General features: G+C 39.0%; 1 protein-coding gene across 2 annotated transcripts; it reads left to right on the forward strand.

Moving 5' to 3' along the window:
- Positions 1-1,180: 1,180 nt before the first annotated feature.
- Positions 1,181-16,798, forward strand: LOC106827466 (aldo-keto reductase family 1 member C23-like protein). 2 transcript variants are annotated; one of them, XM_014835341.3, is made up of 10 exons: positions 1,181-1,695; positions 2,789-2,918; positions 4,703-4,870; positions 6,014-6,130; positions 7,408-7,485; positions 7,935-8,057; positions 10,812-10,921; positions 11,834-11,999; positions 14,765-14,847; positions 16,538-16,798. In XM_014835341.3, exons 2-10 carry the CDS (start codon positions 2,835-2,837, stop codon positions 16,578-16,580), a joined length of 972 nt encoding a protein of 323 aa, XP_014690827.3. In that variant the 5' UTR covers positions 1,181-1,695; positions 2,789-2,834; the 3' UTR covers positions 16,581-16,798. The 2 variants fall into 2 exon arrangements, with proteins under 2 accessions (XP_014690827.3, XP_014690828.3); XM_014835342.3 differs by having other exon boundaries at positions 1,302-1,695; positions 2,793-2,918.
- The last annotated feature ends 6,638 nt before the right edge of the window (positions 16,799-23,436 follow it).

The following is a 23,436-nucleotide window of genomic DNA, read 5'->3' on the forward strand; positions in this document are numbered from 1 at the left end:
TTATTGGTATTTCCTTTGTTGTTACCATGGGGATTACAGATAACTTTGTAAAGCTATACCAATCTATTTTGAATTGAGGCCAAATTAACTGCAATGCCATACAAAATCTCTACTCCTAAAGCTCCATTTACCTCTCCCAATTTATGTTATTGATGTCTCTAATTTCATCTTCATACATTGTGTACATTTTAACATAGATGCATAATTAGTTTTATGCATTCGTCTTCTAAATCTTGTGGAAATGAAAAAGTAGAGGTACAAACCAAAAGTACGAAAGTAGATGGTTTTATGTTTGCCCACATGTTTACCTTTGACTGAGGTATTTATATCTCCATACAGCTTTGAGATATTGTGTAGTTTCCTTTCATTTGAACATGAATGACTCCCTTTACATTTCTTGTCAGTTCTAAGGGTAATAAATTCTATCAGCTTTTGTTTATCTGAGATCGTCTTCATTAACCCCTCATTTTTTAAAGACGTTTATACCTGATATAGAATTGTTGGTTGACAGGTAGGTTATTTCTGTTATAGCACTTTTAATGCATCATCTCACTAACTTATGTCCTTACGGTTTCTGATGAGAAATCTGTTGATAATGTTACCCAGGATCCCTTGTACTTACTGAGTCCTACTTCCTTTGCTGCTTCAAGATAGTCTCTTGTCTTTGTTTTTCAATGGTTTGAATATAACGTTTGTGGGGGTGGATATCTTTGAGTTTATTCTACTGATAATTCTTTGAATTTCTTGGATTTGTTGATTACTCATGTCTTACATCCAGTTTAGGGAGTGTTTGTTCATTATTTCTTCAAATAATCTCCGTGCCATTCTCTCTCTCTTCTTTTGGGGCTCTGATAATGCATATATTAGTCCTCTAGATGGTGTCCTGCAACTCCTTTAGGGTCTGTTCACATTTCCCTATTTTTTTCTTTCTGTTCCTTAGGCTCCATAATTTCCATATATTTTTTGATGTTATCATTTTATTAATATATGCTTTACCTGATTTCCGTTGGTTTATTTTCAAATGTTTGCTTTAGCAATTTTGGCATGTATAAGACAGTTGTCTTCAAACACTTTTGTCTATTAAAGCCCAATGCCTATGTTTTTTCAGGAACAGTTTCAGCAAATTTATTTTTCTTTGTGGTTGATAATGGTTTTGTTTTTTGTGTGTGTTTAATTGTGCATTTGAAAAAACTGCCACTACTCCTACTCCTCTCAGATTTTTTCTCTGTCCTGACAATCTTTCACTTATTAGCTTGGCATGCTTCTAGACTTGGGATAAACCAAACATGAAAGCTGAAGGTGTATTCACCACTTTCATGAGCATGCATCGTGCCTGGCCGGTATGTGGATTTTTTAATTCCTCTGAATACATGGCTGGTTTTTGAACGTACTAATATCCCAAGCTTCTCCTCAGAGCTTTATATGGTCTATTCTGCATCTTCAATCTTAATCTCTTGCCCGTGGCACCTATGTTCTTATAGTCTCCCTGCAGTTATAATGAGCCCATCCAGCTGCTTTTCAGTTCAAGCTTAGAGCTAGGCAATATATACAGCAGTCTTTCAGACAGCCTCCACATAGCTTAGAACATTGCAAGTAAGATCTTTTATGATCACCCAATTTGAGAGAGGGAACTGGGAAAGGCAGGTCCCTCTTACAGATCAAACCTACAGTGTGCCAGGCAGGAGGAGGGCAAAGGTGAGTAAAAATATGATGAAATTTTCTACCACTTTGAATCTGTCTTTTTCCTGAGTGTTCAGTTTGTTGCTGTAGACCTTTGTTTGACTGTTTTCATGAGCTCTTAAAAGGTTATTTTGGCCGGTTTATGGTTGTTTCCTTCTGTTTCCACGGGAGAACTCAGAGCTTCCTAGTCCATCATTTGGCTGAAATCACTCTATTTGTTCAATTTTCAATGGCTTCATAAAGTTCCATTGTACCAATGCATCATAATTTCCCTAACTCTTCCAAAGTTTATTGTAATTTAAGTTGTTTAAATTTTTTTCTTTCGTGAATGTGATTATATAATAAATTTTATAAAATATTCATCAGGTTTTTTTTGGCAGTGAATCATGATAGTTTCCTAAGTGTTATGTAACAGGATAAAAGACATAATAAACACCCTAAGATTCTGTTTTCTTGCTGCAAATCGTATCCAAAAACTCTGGTAATCATAATTCCATAATGTTTTTGGCACACTTTTCAGGATTGCATCCTTCTTAGGACTGGATATTCTTCTTATAAAGCAAATAAAAGAAAGAAATATTTTGATGAGAAAACAAAAAGGCAGTTTCTTTCAATTTAAATTTTTGATCCTTTCTCGAAGGTCATCTTTTTGAAAAATGCTCATTAATCATTCCTCTAAATTGTGTGTGTGTGTACGTGTGTTTGTGTGTGTGTATGGTGTAAAATACTTAATTGTTTCAAATGATGTATAATCAACAAGTGGCTTCATCATGGCCAAAACAAAAAACGGAGTGGTATCTGGGGATTTCTAGTCTAACACATGGTCAATAATTGTTCAGCAAATCACTTGTAATAATTTACTAATGTATATGGATCTTGATAAAAATATTTACTTGTACTGAGTAAAAAATTAATGATTTCTTTATCACTATATAATAATTCATTAAGTTTACACTTTAATAAAAACCAGAGAAACAAGTTAACTGTTTTCACTTCTATTTCACTCCATGGACGACTGCTTTAACCTTGCTCCTCCTACCATACATTGACTAACAATTGGACTGCGGACTTGGGTGTTACCTTCCTGTTATACATATGATCTGCGAAGGCAGAAGAATAAAACAGAGTCTGCTTAGACAGAGGAGCAACAGGCAATGGATCCCAAGGGTTGGTGTGAGAAACTAAATGATGGCCACGTGATTCCCGTACTGGGATTTGGCACCTATGCACCAGAAGAGGTAAAAATAGTTGTTTGGGGTTGAGGGTTCCAAACAAAATAGACTTGGCATAAGTGGAAGCCAACCTTGGTTGTCAAGTCATTGAGTTCTTGTGTGACTCCTGGAGGCTCACTTGGTTTTGTAACCAGGCTAGAACCATTCCTTATGCAAAGAGATATCATAGTCAGTGTTCGCTCTGCATCAGGGCCTGAACGTGTGGTCACCTACAGATTATTCTGGGTTTTTCTCCAGTTTCTATCTATCTCCCAGGTTGGCAAAAGAGGTGAAACTCAGCAGTCAAGAACACTGACTGTTGGCTGCTTTGCTTTGAAAGTGATTGCAAGTGAGTGGTTTCTCTGTGTATTTCTGCAACTCAAGAAATCTTCCCTCCCACCAGGAATACATTATCCAGAGACATATTGTGATAAAAATTCCTGAAGAAGGGGTGAATGACAAATTATGTGGCAGAGTTGCTGTTCTGCTGTGGGGTAGCCTGCCAAGTGCCGAGCAATAAATAATCCACCTAGAGTTTCCCTCACACTTCTGCTACTTTTGGGAATTTATCACAAATGGAAAACATAATATCATTTGAGGGAATATGCTACAGTCTTCCAAGGCAAGGTTTCAATTCTTTGTTCTAGTTAATGTAATTTTGATTGAAGCAATAGTTAGAGTTGGGTCTTGTACATAAGGGGCACAAAGTAGACAAAACTCGAGACTGGAAGCCAGAAGGTTACCTTCCAATTTTGTCTTTAGACTATTTAGTTGTATGACAAGCGACTAGATCTTAAACTTTAAGTCTCAGTTTCTCATCTATAAAACAGAAGATAATATTCAAAGGAACATTTTGGAGACAGATTGCAGGACTTCTTTACTTTGTAGTACAAAGTGGAATGAAGGGGAGAGAAGGGTCAAGGCTATCCCAGAAGCTCCAGCTTCAGTAAACTTCTGAATGCCTGTGCACCTAAGGAAGGAGCATGACATGCAGAGGACGGTTAGACAAACTATCTAGTTTCTTGCAATGTCATTGAAAAAAGAAAGCTTCTGAAATACTTAAAGAGAAATGGAATATTTTTCAGCCTAAAAGTGGGGATATATGTTGGTCAAAGGGTACAAACTTTCAATTATAAGACGAATAAATTCTGGGGAACTAATATACAGCATGGTGACTATAGTTAATAATAATATACTATATTCTTGAGATTTTCTAAGAGATGAGATCTTAAGTGTTCTCACCAGACACAAAAAAGTTAACTAGGAGGTGTGATGGATATGTTAATTAGCTTAATTGTGGTAATCATTTCACAATGTTTATGCGTATGAGAACATCACGATGTATACCTTTTTATTTTCATACAATTTTTATTTACCATGTTCTGTCTGACTATACTGATAGAGGACTCTTCGAATCTATCACATTGTTTCTTGAGACTTTGTTTCATATGCCTTTTCCTTTTGTTGACTGAGCTTACCAACCAAGCATAATTTAAATCATATCCATGACTGCAACTCTGTGCTGAGTCCTGTGAGTCCTTTCCATAAATCACTGAAACTGTGGGAGTTCATGGAAACCATCGGGCTAGTGACCAACCAGTGATTACCTTGGATTGTAGAAGTTCCTAAGATGCCCAACTTTTATTACTTACCGGGAAAGACCAAGGCAAACTGCAATGTGTTCATCACCACACATGCAGAAGTGACCTAAGACACTAGGAAATGTTCACTCTTAGGAAGTCCAAACTTTATGCCTTAGCTTTCTCTCAATCATGTGGATATACAGCTACTACCTTTGGTTGTTCCTCTAGGTTCCTAAGAGCAGAACTGTGGAGGTCACCAAACTAGCTATAGATGCTGGGTTCCGCCATATTGATTCTGCTTATTCATACAATAATGAAAAGGAGGTTGGACAGGCCATCCGAAGCAAAATTGAAGATGGCACTGTGAAGAGAGAAGACATATTCTACACTTCAAAGGTGCTGTGTTTGTGGTTTTTGTTGAATGCTCATGTGTGAAGGTGATTGTGTTGAGGTGACAAATATGTTACTGGACCAGTAGTTGTTTGGCGAATTGTGCCTATTCATACAACTTTTTTCACATATATTCATGTGTTAGCTCTAATGTCGAAAAAAGGTGATGGCTTTCTCATGATTGTTTTGTTCAAATTTTATGATTTTAAAGTCACTGTACTTTTCAGAGCCCTAGATCATATCATTGTGATTTAACATGGACTACTGAATGAGACAGAACAGTGATCAGCCTATGGCTTTCCTCATCATCTGATGACTTAATAAAATTTCTTAACATTCCGTATTATCAGTTCTCACCTCCATCTGTAAGAGAAAGCATTATAAGAGGAGCTCACTGTATTAAACAAGATATAGCTAAAGTAATTTGAACTGTATCCAGCCCCTATTAATATGTTCATAGCCCTTTTTCCCTACAGTTATCTAAACAAAATGGATACTAAGAATTTCCCATTGGATTGAATGTTTGATAGAATGAGGCAGTGTTTGTCAATGGCTTTGTAAACTCCATCAAACAGAATTCAGAAAATGGGCACGGTTATTATTTGATAACAGTTCTTATCTGAGTCATTTCATTTTGTTGTCAGTGGGTGTGTTGATGATAAATGCAAACAAATAATAGAGTTTTTATGGGTAAGTAAGGTCAAAAGTGAACCCAAGGGGGCTGGACCCAGGGTCGAGTGGTTAAGTTTGTGTGCTCCACTTCGGCGGCCCAGGGTTTCACCGGTTTGGATCCTGGGAGCAGACATGGAATGGCCATGCTGAGTCAGCGTCCTAGATAGCACAATCAGAGGCACTCACAACAAGAACACACAACTATGTAGCGGGGGGGCTTTGGGAAAGAAAAAGAAAAGAAGATTGGCAACAGTTGTTAGCTCAGGTGGCAATCTTTAAAAAAAAAAGTTAAAAAAATAAAACAGCATGCATTAATTAAAAAAAAAAATGAAAGGGAACCAAGAAGGAAAAAAGTATTTGTCCTCTGTTATCATCAGTTTCCAAAGTAGAAAAATGTCTAACTTTTAGGTGAAACAATAAAAACAAAACTGACTAAAATATTAACCCAACACAACTTCCATTCTTTAACCTCTGCAGCTTTGGCTGACTTTCCTTCGACCCGAGTTGGTCCGGCCAGCGTTGGAAAAATCTCTGACAAATCTTCAACTGGACTATGTTGACCTCTATATCATTCATTTTCCAATAGCGCTGAAGGTGGGCAATTAGTGCAGTGACACCTATTCCACTTCTTCTGTCAGAATGTTGATCAGTTTGCATGGATGGTTAAGATATCTCTTGGAAGAATGCAGGGGTTATTACACTAGAGAAGAATCCTCAAAATAATAATTCCTGGTTAGCATTTTACTGACCTTTTTTGAATCCCTAAATTCTTTTCCATGCCTCAAAGAGAAAACAGTTCAATAATCTCAAATTGTTTGTCTCAAAAACTTGAGGAAATAAAAATAGGCATGTTCAAATGCAGTCCCGATTAGAGTGGCGATGTCACAAACACAGTTTCATGCAGCTGTGATGAACGATGAAACTATGTTGCACTTGGGCATAATGAGTTGATCTCCTCTCTCACCATTTAAAGTTGAAAGCAAATTTGATGGTACTCCCTCTGGGTGAGTCTAAAACTAGCAGCCTTCATAGGGACTTGCAATACCTTACCTACACCATTGGCTATTTCCCCAGTGGAATTTTGGTAAATAGACTTCACTTAGCCATCAAGGACTACATTATGTAGAATTCTTGATGTTAAATTATAGAAAGATACTCAAGCTATCCTATGCAAAAGAATTTATTAGACTATGTAAATTGGATGTCAAAGCCATGGATAAATTTAAGGACTTGGAATAGCCTTCAGAAATATCTCCTCTTCTCTATCTCATAACTTTGCCTTACTATTGGTTAGCTTTATTTATCTCAACATTTTCCACTGGTGACAAATATAGACTTGGGGCAATTCAAGCATGATGGTCATTAACACTTGAGAGCATCTGTGGATCCTCTGGCATCCATATTATTCCTGAAGAGAAACTTGAATGACTCTATTTGGTTCATGTGTCTTCCCTTAGACTATCAGATGTTCAGAAGGATAAGGAAAACTCATTATAGCCTGGATGAAGAGTGGGAGTTATTCCGGAAATGTCGTGTGTAACTTACTGTCATCCAAGTGCAAGGGAGGCCTTTTGCAAGATTAAAATATAGGGGACTGACAAAGGTAACATAAGTCCTTGTGAGTTCTCATTAGGGCCTATGAACATAGTATTTGTTCAAACACATGACAGTGTAAGAGAATAGAGGAAGCCTGTCTCCTAAAGACATTCCTTACAACTCCATATGCAAGTCATTTTGCAAATATTAGTATCTAGAATGTTGCACCACCTAACTGAAGGAGGTTTAGTGTCCTGGCCCTAGATGTACCTGGCAGTGTGCTAAATGTGAAAAAATTATTGTGTGATATCACTAAAATGACTGCTTCTATTCAGCCAGGGGAAGAACTTTTTCCAGAAGATGAACATGGAAAATTAATATTTGACACAGTGGATCTCTGTGCCACATGGGAGGTGAGTGCTTGGAGGAGGGAAAACAGAGGAGGAGGCCAGGAGAGGGGGAATCTGGTTCATTTCTTCCACTTATGAGAATTGGCTCTGCGTCTTCACATTCAGCCATTCATAAACTTTAAAAGAGCTGGTATGCTGTGGTAGTGTGTGGGAAATCATTACTGAAATGATTATAGTGAGGAGTAGGGCAGAATAATTTGGGTCAATGAGGATAAGCATCTCTTCAACATGTAATAGTCTCTCACATTTTTCCAAGAAGACAGTAATTCTTATTCTTGCTGTCACTACCTTCCTCCTTATTTAGTTTACTATCTTGCCTTTTCTTGGTAATCATGCCTATTTGCTTCATTGTCATTTCTTGACAGTTGTTCCTTTTAACAAATTCTCCTTGCCTTTATTCTTGATCTATAGCTGTTTGAACAAATGACCCTTCACCATCTCTTCTTCCCCAGGCCATGGAGAAGTGTAAGGATGCAGGATTGGCCAAGTCCATTGGGGTGTCCAACTTTAACCGTAGGCAGCTGGAGATGATCCTGAACAAGCCAGGGCTCAAGTACAAGCCTGTCTGCAACCAGGTGAGTACGCTTGGCCTCCTCACCTTTCTGTTCTTCATCTCCTTCTTGCACTATTGCCAGATGTCTATTTGGCTTCCCCTGCTATTATTCATCTTATCCCTACTGAATAGAAGATTCTAGAGAGTAGTAGAGTTTCTACCTACTAGGGTGTGAATAGAACCCATAACTTTATCTCTGTTTTCTAAAGTCTTAGTGAAAAAAGTGACCAGACCGTAATGATAAATTGCGCATACAAATTTACAGAAGGTAAAGGAGGTGACAGATGGCTGGAATAGCTACCAGACCTCACATGGAAGGTGACATTTCCCTGGGCTGTAAGGGATGTCCAGAGATGGGATCGGTGAAAGTGATTTGGAGAGAACTGTGTACAGGAAGGAAGGCCATGCAAACATGGAATGGACAGTAAGTAAGGAAAGAGTGAAAATAAGATGAGGTAGGTGTTAGGGGTTTTTGTGGGATTTCAAGGCCTGAATGCGTCCTCTTGGAGTCTTTTAATAGGAAGCATGGATACAAAAAAAATTAACTGGAGAGTATGAAAGTCATCCAGGCTAGAGGGATGAAGCTACTGGTTTACTGGATGCTAATGGTGGGCAAAATCAACACTCAGGAACATTTAGAAGGAACATAGAGCCAACTCATTGATTTATTCATTCTTAGTTTGGTTCTCCTCAGCAATTTCTACCCTCAAATTAACTGTTTAGACACAGTGTTCTGTGTCTGACTCTGTGCTCTTACTTTGTTTAAATCTGTTCCTATTTTATTGTGGAAAGAACTCTTAACATGAGATCTACCTACTTAACAAATCTTTATGTATACAATGCAATAAAAGTTAGATAACTGTTGGGACAATGTTGTACAGCAGATCTCGAGAACTTAGTCGTCTTGCATAGAGACTTCATGCCCACAGTCAGCAACTCCCGATTTCTCCCTCGTCCCAGGTCATGGCAACCACCATTCTGATCTCTGACTCTAAAAGTTTGACTATTTTAGATTCCTCATGTAACTGGTATCATGTAGTACTTTTACATCTATGAGTGTCTTATTTACCATTAAGTACTCAACGTGCAACTTGGAGTTGAGGAGGAAAAGTCTTCGACTAGAAATTGCAGTTTAAAAAGTTGTAAGTGATCACTTATATAGTGATACAGCCCCATGATTTTGATTTACAAATGTCAAAAATTTTCATGTGATTCTAGCATTAGTTTTACTCTCAATTTTCACTATGAAAATTTTCAGATATTCAGAAAAGTTAAGAGTATGGTAGAGGATATCCATGTTTTCCTTTCTATATCAGCAATTTTTCACATTTTGCCACTTTACCAAATATATATATATGTGGATATATCTGCCTAAGTATATGCAATATTTTTCAGACCTTCAAAGTAAGCTGTAGACATGACAGTTCACCCCTAGAGACCTCGGAAAGCATATGATCTAATATCCAATCTATATTCAAGCGTCCCTATGGTTTTCCCAATGTCTTTTATAGATCTTCTTTTTAATCAGGAGCCAACTGTGGGCCACGTATTACTTTGACCCATGTTTCCTAAGCTCTCTTAACTTCAAATGGTCACTCAATCCTTTTTATTTACATTGACGTCTAGATAGGTTTTCATCAAATATTCTGTATTTAACTCATTGTTATCTTGTGATATTACATAACTTGTTTCTCTCTTCCCAGTTTCTGTAAATTAGAACTTAGATGTGAATGCCTTATTACATTAAGATTAAATTTTTTTTGGCAAGAAAATGTCGTTTGCATGCTGTGTCCCTCAAATCGCACTCTAGGAGAAGCCCATCATGACAAGTTGTTATCTCACCACTGAGAGAGGTGTTAGTTTTGTTCTCTTGGTTAAACTAGTGGTAGCCAGGTCTTTTCTTGGTAGATGTATATTTTCCCCTTTGAAATTACCCAGCAGTCTGTTGGGTGATGATTTTAGTCAGGAAGTCACATGGCCCCCAAATTTTCACATAAAGGTTGAGTATCCATCAATGATTTTACCCTGATTTAGTTATTTAATTGGCATTTGCAAATAATTATTTCCAATTTTAAACATTCTACTTAATTTTCCCACCTGGCAATTTATTGTAAAAAGAAAATTCCCTCCTCACGTCAGGATAAAATACAATTATTCCTATAAGGCAGGGTAAGAGCTTAATTTCTTCCTTTTAATTATCAATGTTCCCAAAAAGCAGTTATGTAACAATCACCTACAGTGAGAACAAAGATTTTTGTTCTCACTCTCATCACTATGACTCGTGGAGTTTTATTTACTCCATGAGTTATAATTTCTTTTACTCCTTAATCTCTTTGATTCTCAAATCTATACAACTGTCGTCAGTGGGATCCCCAGCAAACTGGTTCCTTTGTCCATTAGACATCCCATCATGAATCTCTGAGTAGTTTCTTCTTTTCTGGCACAATTTGGTGTCCAAGGCTCAAATAGTACTTTTTTTGTCCCAGATCTGAAATTGACCATGTCTCCTCACAGAGTACGATGGTATTGAATAACCAAGATATGCTCCATACAGTGCCCTGTCCTCAAAAACTTAATTTTCTTTTTTTTTTCCACCCTTTTATAGAACAGAGGTATAATTTTTTAAATAAATCATTACTTGATGTTCATATTTCCAGTTTAAATTGAATATTACACAGCTGTTTATTCAGCTCTTTTTTTCTTTTGAAGCTTTCTCTTTCATAGTAATACTACCATTTCATATAATCTGACACTTTTCTCTCTTGGCATTCTACAGGTGGAATGTCATCCTTATCTCAACCAGAGCAAACTGCTGGATTTCTGCAAGTCAAAAGATATTGTCCTAGTTGCCTACGGTGCTTTGGGGACTCAACGTCTAAAAAGATGGTAAAGAAGGCAATGAGGAGTTTACCTAAAATGACATTTTTGATGAAATATTTTTGATCATACCATACTCAGTTTTCTGGAATTAACTCTCAACAAGTTTGTGGGAGAGAGGGGAGGAACAAAAGAAATGCTTCTCCTTTATCATCCTATCACCCAACCAATGGTTTTACAGTATATGTGTCTTATTGTAGATTAATCAATAATAAATGTCTGCATTACAATGTATAATAATCCAAAAATTGAGACAAAGGACATAAGCTTAAGTCATGATTTAGATATGTATTAACTAATTAACACCTTTCTAGTAATATACTCTCTAATCCTCACTTACCTTATGTCTGAAATCAGGATAAAATGTCTTAATTCCCAGGTTTATCATGACAACAAAAATTACAATCTGAAACATTTTTGTAAACTTCTATAGAAATATTGCACACTATAAGTAATGATAAAATCAGTAGTTCTCATTTTGGGTCTACTCAATTTTTATCAACATCTTAGAAAAGTTAAAAAATATCCCAGTATTTTCCTTCTTTTTTTCCTTTCGTACTCTTTTCCTTTCTTTGGGGCTATACTCAGAGAAGAAAAACAGTCACTGAGAAGGAGAAGAGAAAAAGACCCATGAGTTTGGAAGTATTAGTCTCAACTCAAGCATGGATCAGAAAGTCCCGGAGGGCTTTGTAAACACAGATTGCTAGGTGCCACACCTGAGTTTCTGAACCAGGTGGTCTTTGGTGAAGCCATGGAATTTGCCTTCCTAACAGGATCCCAGGTGATACTGATACTACTGGTCTAGGGACCACCTTTTGAGAAGCACTGGTCTAGAGAGGGCCTACTTCGTCTGCGTGGGAAGCCTCCTAACAAACTGAATACTCAGCCTCAGGTCTTCAGCATCTCTGCATTTTCTTCCAGGCTTGCCCCAAACTCCCCAGTTCTCTTGGAGGATCCAGTTCTTTGTGCCAAGGCAAAAAAGTACAAGCGAACTCCAGCACTGATTGCCCTTCGATACCTGCTACAGCGTGGGGTTGTGGTTCTGGCCAAGAGTTACAATGAGAAGCGGATCAAAGAGAACATGCAGGTGATGAGTGATGCTGTGGGCATAGGCCTCCTAAATTATATCCTTCATATGTGTTCTTCTTTGTAAGGCTCTCAAGACATATTCGATCCCAGTTGAGTTACCTGTTATTTCCCACTCATGTGTGCCTTATGTGTATTCCGACCAGTTTTCTCCTGCTGTGGCAACATGAGAGGCAGCATGGCTGGACGGAATTCAGATTGGACAGAAAACAGATTTTAGTTCCAGTATGAATTCTGAAATGTGCTCTGTAGCCCTGTGCAAGTAAATTTCATTTCCTTCATTTTAAAATTAGGGAATTGAGAGAAAGATGGGCACGGATGTTAACTCAGGACCAGTCTTCCTCAGCACAAAAGAGGAGGATTGGCAGCAGATGTTAGCTCAGGGCTAATCTTCCTCAAAAAATAAATAAATGAAATAAAATAAAATGAAGAGATTGTATTACATGGTTTTCTTAGTCCATTTGGGTTGCTATAGAGAAATATCAGTCTAGGTAGCTGATGAACAGCAGAAATTTATTTCTCACAGTTCTAGAGGCTGGAAGTCTGAGATCTAGGTGCCAACATGGTCATATGAGGCCTCTTTTCTGGGTTGCAGAATTCACATTGTATCCTAGCATGGTAGGAGAGGCAAGGGAGCTCTCTCAGGTCTCTTTTATGAGGGCATGAATCTCAGGGTTCTACTATAATGACCTGATCACCACTCAAGGGCCCCACTGTCTAATACCATCACAGTGAAGGTAATGTTTCCAATATATGAATTTGGGGGGGCATGCAAACATCCAAAGTTTAGCAACGATCTGTCTCCAAATTACTGTGGTTTTAGTTTGCATTTCCTTGAATACTAACGTAGTTTCCTTTTCATGTATTTAATACCGTTGTTTCCAATTTTATGAAGTGTTGAAGTCTTTGTACATTTTTATTAAGTTATCTGTTTTTTTATTTACTTTAGAGAGACCATTAGTAAACCATTAGCTGTAGCTGTATAACAAGCCATCTCCAGTGTAGAGGTTTACTACAGAAGCCATTTATTTAGCTCATGATTCTGTGGTTTGACATTTAATCTGGGATCAGCTAAGCAGTGCTATTCTTGGCTGTGCTCTCTCATGTATCTTCGGTTAAATGCAGAAGAAACAAGCAGCTGTGCTTTAGGAGGTTGATTTGACTGTTGTCAGAGGTGCATAAACCCTGTTCCATATAATTTTTCAAATAGTTGACTAGACCATAGCCAACTAGCCTGTTCTTAATCTCATCACAGTGGCATGATCCCAAGGCAGTGGGTTGATACTTGCAAAGCCTTTTCATGTCTAGGCTCAGAATGAGCTCACTGCTGCTTCTAGCAAATTTTCTTACCAGTGTAAGTTACAAGCTAGGCAGGACTCAAGGGGTAGAGAATCTTGCAAAAGTGTTTTTGTCTTTCCATTCAAATTTGGGTCTCTAAAACACCTGAATTGATTTTTAATATGATGTGAAAATAGACCCAATTATGTATATGATTAAATGGAAATCCAAATGGCCATATTCTCCCACAGATTTTCACTATCCTATCTGTCATATATCAAATGTCCCTCAGTCCATTTCTGGACTCTCTCTTCTATTAAACTACTTACTTTTTGGTACTAATTATAGTGGAAAATAATTCTTGCTTTCCAGAATGGTAAATTTTTTTTTCATTCCTTTTTCTTCTGTAATCATGTCCTGGCTATTCTTGACTAGTTGTTCTTTTATGTAAAGTTAAAATGTGCTATTACTTATCAACTTCCACAAAAAGTAAAAGTGTAAATCTTTGGTTCATATTGCATTGAAACTGTAGAAGAATTCAGAGAAAACAGACTTCTTTATAATATTGAGATTTCCAATCTATGATTATGATATGAATTTTTAATCATTTCGGTATTCTTTATACATTTTTAATAAATTTTTGTGCCTTTATCCACAAAGGCATTTACATAATCCTTCTATTAGATATTTTCATAGATTACTAGTAATTTTAATATCCTTTTGATAACCTTTTATTAACTTTTTATTTTAAGGATTTTCAAATGAGAAGAAAAGTTGAAAGAATAATGCAATTAATGTGTAACTTAGATTCATCACTTGTGAAATTGTTGACATTGTGCCAGCTATCTATCTATATCTATTTATATATCTTCTTTATCTATCTCTATCTTGGAATGTTACTTTGGGTTTATGGATTTATTTGGTTCAACATTTTAGCCATTACTGACATACTTTATGATGCTTAAAGTGTCCACATTTAGACAGTAACATCCTCTTCAAGCCAGTTACTGTCTTTTGAACATGACATCATTAATATTTGGACAATTATTGGTTTAAATTATCCTGAAAAATTTTTTCCACATTCTAACTGTTCATTGATTAGATATAGAACTCCACCTGTATTCCCAAATTACTAAATTATGTTGTGTATTTTTACAGTTTACCTCTGAATTCTTTTGGATCTTCCAAGTACATGACCTTATATCTTTGGGTAATGTCAGCTTTGTTCCCTCAGGTCCTTTAAAGATCTCCTTTTTGTCTGTAGCTTTGTGCAGGTTCAATATATTATATCTAGCGAAGAACTTATATTTAATTTTCCTGATATTTTTTACCACTTGAGTATTTTGCTTGATGTCTTTAAAAACTTTTGGAAACTTCTAAGACATTTTGATAATTGCCTCTGCACCATTCAGTCTTATTTGCTTGGGTTTTCCAGATTGGCAACTATGCAATCTAAAAGTTTTAAAAATTCTTCTACGTTTGTGATAGGTTTTTGAATTCCAGTTGACTTCAGAGGACATGAAAGACCTAGATGGCTTAAACCGAAATCATCGATTTCTTCCTTTACAAATGTAAGTGACTTTGGTAAATGTGCTTGCCTCAATTTATTTTCTGATAATGAGTGTACAATGATGGTTAAAAGTTACCTCCATACCAGGAAGAAAGAGACCAGTTTAAGTCAAGGATGAGACAGGAGTTTTCTAGAATCTCATCCCAGACTCACTCCAGAGCTTTGTTTACTGACACAACCACAGGGTGAGTGGGCCAGGGCCAGCTTGGACTTACACACATACGTCCTGCTCTCATCATTCCATGGAACTTTCCAAGAATCTTAATATCATTGCTGAATCCACATCTTCCACATAGGCCACCCATTTCTACAACAATCCGATGGGCATACACTGTAGATATCACTAGTGCAGCTTAATTCAATGTTTCCAAAGAGTGTTTATCATCTTCTTCTCCCAGCTTCTCAGTTCTTTATCAGATTAAAGTCTTCTCCATCAAACTTGTGATCAACAGCAGAAATGCCTGTGCCCCCCCCCCCCCCCCATGGAATCTTCATGAGATCCTGCCAAGTGTATGGCCTTCATAAGTTTCCAAATCTCTCTCTTCCTTTGCATTGCATGTTTGTCCAGGACCCAAGTACTGCATTTCCTTCCAAAAAGGCTGTCATTCTTGGGTCCATAGGAGTTCTTGGTTTAGATTTTCTGAAATATGGTGATGTTAAGACAGAGGACAAAGTTTTCAAGAAGAGAAATATAAACCAAAAGAAGAATGTGGAGTCAAAAGCACCATTGTTGGAGAGATTATAGCCTCTAAAAGATCTTTACTATTCCTTCATGCTCTAAGGTTCTGGAATTTTGAGAATAAAGCTTCATTGTAATTGAGGGAAAAGGAGGGATGCACATTCCTGCTGCATGGGAGAATTTTAATTCATAATAGTGACAAATGTGATAAAGTGTGGAACAAGATAGCATGATAGCAAGTTGTGAATACTCAAATGTTTATAGATATAGTATTCTCCTTGCTAATATAGAGACAAGTGAAGAATAAGGTAGGGAAATAATGCAGAGAGAAAGAGACGGATAATCATTCCGTAATTTTTACAGGTAATTATATATTTTATGAATAAGCAATCATTTCTCTATCACTTTCTACTTTGAGTATTTACTGAAACGAGATCTCCTTATTGTACAATAAGATCCTTGGGGATGGGACCCAATTTTTACATGACATTCTTTCCATTTCTAAATCTAACTAGATATGCTGTATGGGGTGGACAGTTCATAAATTTCATAAATAATTAATAAATTTTAAAAATGTAGGTGAAATTTCATTCAGTAACCTGTATCACCCAAAGTATTGATTTGTGCTGAGCATGTAGCTGAACATTTCCTGTTCAAAACAAGGCAGAATCAGTCTCTTCTTCCCCTGAGGATTCGAGATGAGAAAGGGCGGTCTATCTCATTGCTTTCTTGACCGATGTAGGTAGGGAGAGAAATATATGTGAATATTTGACTTTGTGTTCAGTATATTCAGTTCTGGGAAGAGAATATGATTTCAATGATTTAATTTTTGTCACTATTTTTTTATTGTTATCAAGTTATGTTTGTGAAAGAAAGAAAGGCAAGCTTCACAACCAGTCAGGAAATAAAATGTTTGACTTTACCCTAATGACAGTTCCGTAGAAATCACTTCTCTACCACCCTATAAACAGAGTCATTGACCCCATGTATGCATTGTTCTTTCTCATTTTAGTGCTGTTGACCACCCGGAGTATCCATTTGCTGATGAATATTAACATGGAAGCCTTTGTCCTGAATTCTACCAAAAACCCTGATTGCAGATAATGACACAAGAAATGTCTCAGATGTTGGTGATCAGACACATCTGCATGGGTTCCATCCATGCTGCTTAGCAACTCATACTCAGCTAGACTTAAGTCTATAGGTTAGGAAGGAAAGGTACTGAATTTTTGTCATCTTCTGCAAAAAATTAAAGACTTTTTTTACCTAAAGACTCTTACGCACTCCAGTCTCTGTTTTGTATATTTTCTGACTCATTAGAACCAAAAACCGATTTGCCTAGATATGGAGTAGGAGGGAGATGAAATACAATAGCAGAAATTTTATAGACATTTGTGGAGTGAGGTGGGTAGAGTTTTTAGCCTCTAGAGAAGTAGTAATTGGCAGGTATTTGTCAATCAGTGTTCCTTTAGTCCTTTGGGGAACAAGAGGACACACTGCATGTGGTCTGGAAGATGAGGCACATATAAAAGGATGACCAACAATGCATAGGCTCTCTTCCAGCATCACAGGGCATCAGAACTCCAGGAAATCCAAGAATGAGGTTTCCCTGTGGCAGGGTTGTCCAGGAGGTGGGAGGGGAACCAGCCTGGAAGGATGGTTAGGACTCAGATATACAGAAGATTTGGGAGGAGAAAGTTTAACACATAACTATTTGGAAAACTTTGGAAAATGCATCTTTGCTACTTCTCTCCTGAAGATAAAAAGAAACTTTCCACAGTATTTTACCAAAGGGCCAGAGCTGAGAGTCAGGACTAGAATGCCACATGTGCCTAAGAAACAGTGATGAGCTTGCTGAGGTGTAGTTAGACAGGAATTCAAAGACATAACTGACAGATCAAATTACCCTGAACATAAACTCCATGTTTATCAAATTTTATCAGGTTCCAAAAAATATTAATTTGATATATTGATAGCGAACCTGAAGCGAATTTGCTCACCTGTTGTGCAGCAAGCCAATCTCTGACACCAGGTGCAATGGAAGAAAATAGGAATTTTATTATTTCACAGCACTGAGCAAGGAGAAAGGGCAGCTAACCCTGAAATCCCAAACTCCCTGAAAAGCTAAAAGGGAGGGTTTTTATTTGGTGTTTTAGGTTGGGGAGGGGGAGCATATGACCTTGCTGGTCAGAGCTTTCCCACCAGCCTATCTTTGGCCTTGAGACCACTTGCAGAGAGGAGGAAGCCAGTGACCTTGCTGGTCAGCAGCTTTCCCACCAGCATGTATCTCCTTGGCAGGGAGGAGATAAAGAATCCAGGCGCTTGTCCTTGGCAGTGTTTGTCTCCATGGAGGATAGTGGATTCTGGAGCCAGGAAGCCAGGGAGTAAGCAGGGAATAAGTGTTTGGGTTTTAACCCCATATATGCTGGGTTTAATGTAGGGAAACTGATATCAGGGTTGGTAATATTTGATCCTTGTAAATGAGTCATACACAAAGTAAGGCACACAACACAAAATACTCCTAAGCATTACATATTTTCTGTAAAGCCCATATAAAGAAGCAAATACATTTAGTAATTCCAATTCCTTGAAGTTTTCCAATGCCATTTGAAAATGTATGGATGCAAAATAGCACAATGCTTACAACATTTATTAACTTTTAGGAACATCTTTTATAAAAATATATACCTTTATTTTCTATATATTTTTTTTAAGGAAGGTTATTCTTGAGCTAACATCTGCGGTCAATCCTTCTCTTTTTACTGAGGAAGACTGGTCCTGAGAAACATCTATGTCCATCTTCCTCTATTTTGTGTGGGATGCCTGCCACAGCCTGGCTTGCCAAGTGGTATGGAGGTCTGCACCCGGGATCCAGGCTGGCGAACCCCTGGCTGCCAAAGCAGAATGTGAGAACTTAACCCTTGCTCCACAGGGCCAGCCTCTATTTTCTATATTTTTTAATGGTACAAACTTGGTCATGTAATCATAGAGAACTAAATTTTTATCAGATCACTTTGTTAAAATATGGGACAATCATGGACCAAACAGGGACAATCAAAGAACCTTGAGAGTAAGAGTTGTTCAGAACCTGGTACACTTTCTAACACCTATAGCTGCAAATATTGCTTGCTCTCATGACCACATCCATCTGTCGTAACCAACGCACCTTCTACAGCCATGTTCTTCAGCTGGGACCTAACCAACAAGCTGTGCAACCCACAGTCTTTCCTAAAATGATTCTTCCTTCTAATTAGAGAAGACCATCTATGTTCTCAGATTTTAGTTCACATTTGAATGACTGTAGTATAACTTTCTGTTGTTCGTTCTGTTGTTAAAGAACGAATCTATAATTATTGGGAGTGAATCCTTTTGATAGGCTGCAATTATACCTCTTTTATTCTTTATAATTTCTCCTGGGACTTTTTTTAGTCATCATATTCAAATTCTTCGTAGAGACTCACTCCTCTGGAAAGATTAGTGTATACGACAAAGGTAGCCAAGTAAACACCCTTGACATGCTTCAGGCAGGAAAATGATAAGGAGAAGATGCAAATGCTGAAGAATCTATATTGTCTAATTCAGAACTGTTCACAAATGAGGGCCAAATTTTAATAATATTGAAAAGCTAGCAGTGATGCTACCACACAGAATGGAGCTCACAGGTGAGCAATGCCGTCCTACCCCTGTCTAGCTCATCCATGACCAGAATGGAGTTGAATCGACAGCTGTCCATTTCGCCCTCCCAAGATGCCCCTGAAGAGATGCCCCTACCTGTGTTTTCACTTATTTATAGGCAGCTGCTAATGGTCTTGCAACATGGCCTGGAATATAGAAAAGGTTTAATTTTTTATTACAAAGGAAACTGTTTTGAACAGCACACATTTGGCAGGCATTGCTAGGTTTTCTCCGCCCTTTTGAGTGACCCAGCTCTCAGCTCTCACCTAGGCCTGCACAACAGAGGCTCCATTGATGCCACAGGAGACAACCTATAAAAATCTCAAGCAGCTGCACTGGCTAGCCTCAAGTCTCAGAGTCAAAAATGCACCACCTCAGTACATCAATTCTGGCCATCTGGGCTCATAGTGTCACTGACTAATTGCCCCAGGAACTCAAGGGTGGATTGGGAAGCATTTAACTGTTTAAGAAATGCAATCACCACCCACCCTCAACCAGACCAAGCCTCACTACAAGAGTGATGCCTGTGACCTTTGCCTCATTATTAATGCTAAGATTGCCTCTCTAGAAGGACCCTAGGCCTTATTTCCATAAACTACTTTGTACATGGAAGCATGTTTTCCAATTGAGTCTGGGCAAGGGAATATACACCTCTCCCTCTTGACTATTAATGCCTCAATTGAAATAAAAGGGCCCTACGTTCCGGTGTTCTAGGATTTCCATGACTTTGAAAATGATTCTGCATGGCTACCTATGTGTTGCAAACATACCTTACTATGTGTGACAACTACTTCTGCTGGAGAGTCTGATTTTAACTCACAAGGAGGCGAACCCACTTTTGTTCAGTAAGAATACGACTCACGGCCATACTGGTATCCAGGCTCTGCCTTGGGAGTGTCTCTGGACAAAACAGCCATCCATAACTGTGTCCCTTGTAACCAAAGTAAGCCCTGGAAACTTGTTCAGTAGGGAGATCTTCCCTGTGGCCAATTAGTTCCCTCCAGATGGCAAATCTATCATATTGCTCCACCACCCTTCTCTGGTGCCACGTGAGCATATCACGTGGCGATATGCTCTTACATGGTAGATATGCCCTTACATAGTAGACACACAGAAGGGTAATGCTCAACTAATGAACAGGGCCAGTGTGGACTCCGCAATACAGGCATTAGTCTAAGTTGGTACATTTAATGACAGACTCTGGTCAAGGCTCCCACCTGACTTCCCAGCCTGTGCAACCATGGGTATTTGAACAAAGCACACAATGGAATTTTCACTCCCCTATTGCCCTCAGCAGCCCATTTAACTAAAAGACATAATGGCCTCTTTAACGAATTGCTATGTAAGTTACAATCTGGCAATGGTCCCCTTAAATGGGTCTCTGTCCTACCTTCGGATTTGATCCTATTACGTTCGAGATTGGTGGGCCTTAAAAAACCCCATAATAACTTTCATAAGCTGTCACATCTCCTCTTATGAATTTTCAAGAGGAGGTAAAAGGATTCAGTGTGCACTAAGAGTCTACTTTTATATTTACCTCCTCAGCCACTTCCCCCTTCTTGTTTGATTTCCTAACCACCTGTCCTCCCATGAGTGCTGAGGGCAGGGCACATCTTATGACACAGTGACAATAGAATGCACTGAGGGAGCCCTGACGGCCCTGCTATGAAAAAGCCCTCAAGAAAAGCCTATCTCTTCTCCATGCTCCAAAAGTTTTGCCAGAGTTTGCAGGATGTAAAGGCTAGTTAACAAATGCTAATGTCCTCTCTGCTCCCTTGCAGGAAATAGAAATAATTGCCCCAGGGCTGACTTCAGGACCACTGAGGACCACTAAAAGAGAAGATGACAAACTCCACTTAGTGAACACCAGCCATACCTGAAAATGACGAGGGAAGAAATTCCTGTGATTTTGGTGGAGGCCCAGAACCACACACAGATAGTCAGGGGGCCACACTTCTATAAGCACAGAGAGAAAAGACCCATACATCCACAACCATCCTACTCTCCCCTGGTAAGGGTGCAGCTCTCTGAGAGAACAGTGACAAAATGAACAAGAAACAAATCTATCAAATGCAACTTGAGCCCTCATGCTGGCTGGTTGTGTCTGTCTAGATACTTGGCTAGTTCATGACACAGGCCCAAATACTTCGACCAGTCAATTGTTACAAGCTGCTGGATAATCAAACATGCCCCTAGAACAATTGGACATTTTCAAATTGGAAATATATTGAGTCTCTCCTAAACTTCTCAGACTTGCTTGCCACTGCGTATGGTTTGTCCAAGGCCCAAGTGAGCACAAAGTTCACACGCCAGATGAACAGCCTGGAGACCCCTCAGGTAGAATGACTCACAAGGCTGTTATTAGAGCAGACCACATTTTACCTGAGGTGAGTCCACCTGCACTCTTATTGACCTGTACCCAGATTGCCCAAGGCACCTGTCGTAACTTACCTGGGGAAAGCTGGGTTATTTGCCAACCGTTCTGCTGTCCCAGTTACACTGGCTTTCCAATGTGCTTCCAGTAAATGAGCTGTGTGGTCAGGCTCAGAAAACATTGCACAAGAAGGTCAGGCCTTTGCCAACCTTTGATATCTCACTGATATTTGCAAGTCCAGTTCCTGAGCCCAACAATGCCAGCAGGTCCCCCAGATTGTCGAGGCCAATTTTAATCTTAGAGAGCCTAAACTTAGGAACCCCACACCACCTGAGAAGATAGCCACTTGGGAAGGCTATCCCAGGCCCAAACACACAATGTCGCCCCAGCCAAAGGACTTGACACTGGATCTGATGGCCTCTCAGACCCTTCCATTCCCAGGGGAACCCACACAGGGTCTCCGTGAGACTGCAACCAAACACCTCTGAGTGACCAACTTTACACAGAGTGCTACTTTAAACCCTGGACTCTGCTGACATGACTGACTTTCCGACATCGCTGCTTGTTGGCCCTGGGACAATGCTTGCTCAAGGACACCTGCACCACTGTGAGTCCTGCCCCTCATGACTGGGACTCTGACAAAACTCATGCCTACCTTCTTTGGGTTAAAGTGCAGTGATTACATAGTACTCAAAACAAAGTTGCCCACCAACATTACCACTCTTTCTAGCCTACACGGCTCCCTACAGAAGTACTCTCCCTCTTTATACTCCCAAAAATTGTGGGAGACTTTCTTTGGCCACAAACCATACCACCAGGAGGCTTCTACAAATACCCCCTTTCTCTCTAGCACTAGAGAATAGCAGTCCAAACACAAGGCCTCCGCAGGCACTTTTTGTGTCTCTTACATCAGAGAATATCTTTCCTTTCATGTGTCCTCTACTAACACCCAAATCATGTCTTACATGATAAATTATCCATTGTCGCATGCAGCCTCCACCAATACCCTCTCTTTTATACTAGAGAATAATTATCCCTACACGAGGCCTTCCCCATAACCCACACTCCCTTTTACACTCTAGAATACCCATCCAAGAACCAGGCCTTGTCTAACACCCACCATGTCACTTACACTAGAGATTCATTGTCCAGACATGAGACCTCCAATAATACGCACTCTCTCTAGTACAGTAGATAGTATCTATCACAACACGAGGCTTCCACTGACATCCACCCTCTCAATTACACTAGAGGATACCCACGCCAGATGTAGGCCCCACTAATAACCACTCTATTACCAGAGAATGCCTATGTCATCACATGGACACCAGTGACACCATGTCTCTCTCCTACGCATCCCTAATCTTCCATGCCACATTGTACTGCTCGAGCTCCTACCTTATCCTTACCAATGTGTTCTTCCCTAAAGTCACATCAACGCTACCAACATACATGTCCATCTTGCTCAGATCACAACTAGGCCTTTAAACAAATTCATCTGTTGGACTTGCCCTGATCACTGTCTTTACCAAACCACCACACATTCACTTACCCAGCTGATGTCTAGATCAGCGATTACATATGTGAATATCAACACCACAGTCAATGCCCATCTGCCCTCCACCATGCATTCCTCTCACCCCATGCAGGCTTCCACTAATTGCTTACAGCAATCCTCCCTAGGGGTGAAGTGCAAGGTTCCTCCAGAGGACAAGACCAATTATGCACAGTCTGTGTCTGTGCTACCCCATCTACTGTTCTCCTCTCTCAACTCTTGACTAACATATTACCTACTTCACTTTATGTCACCCTCTCTTACAGATCATTCCAGTGATAGGTCTATCGAGTATGCAGTGGGACTG

Source organism: Equus asinus, chromosome 29 (assembly GCF_041296235.1).
Source record: "Equus asinus isolate D_3611 breed Donkey chromosome 29, EquAss-T2T_v2, whole genome shotgun sequence".
Taxonomy (NCBI): domain Eukaryota; kingdom Metazoa; phylum Chordata; class Mammalia; order Perissodactyla; family Equidae; genus Equus; species Equus asinus.

Coding starts and splice junctions, on each gene's coding strand:
- LOC106827466 (XM_014835341.3), top strand. CDS start 2,835: ATGGATCCCAAGGGTTGGTGTGAGAAACTAAATGATGGCCACGTGATT. Junction 12,000..14,764: donor GGATCAAAGAGAACATGCAG/GTGATGAGTGAT, acceptor CGTTTGTGATAG/GTTTTTGAATTCCAGTTGAC. Junction 14,848..16,537: donor CGATTTCTTCCTTTACAAAT/GTAAGTGACTTT, acceptor TTCTCATTTTAG/TGCTGTTGACCACCCGGAGT.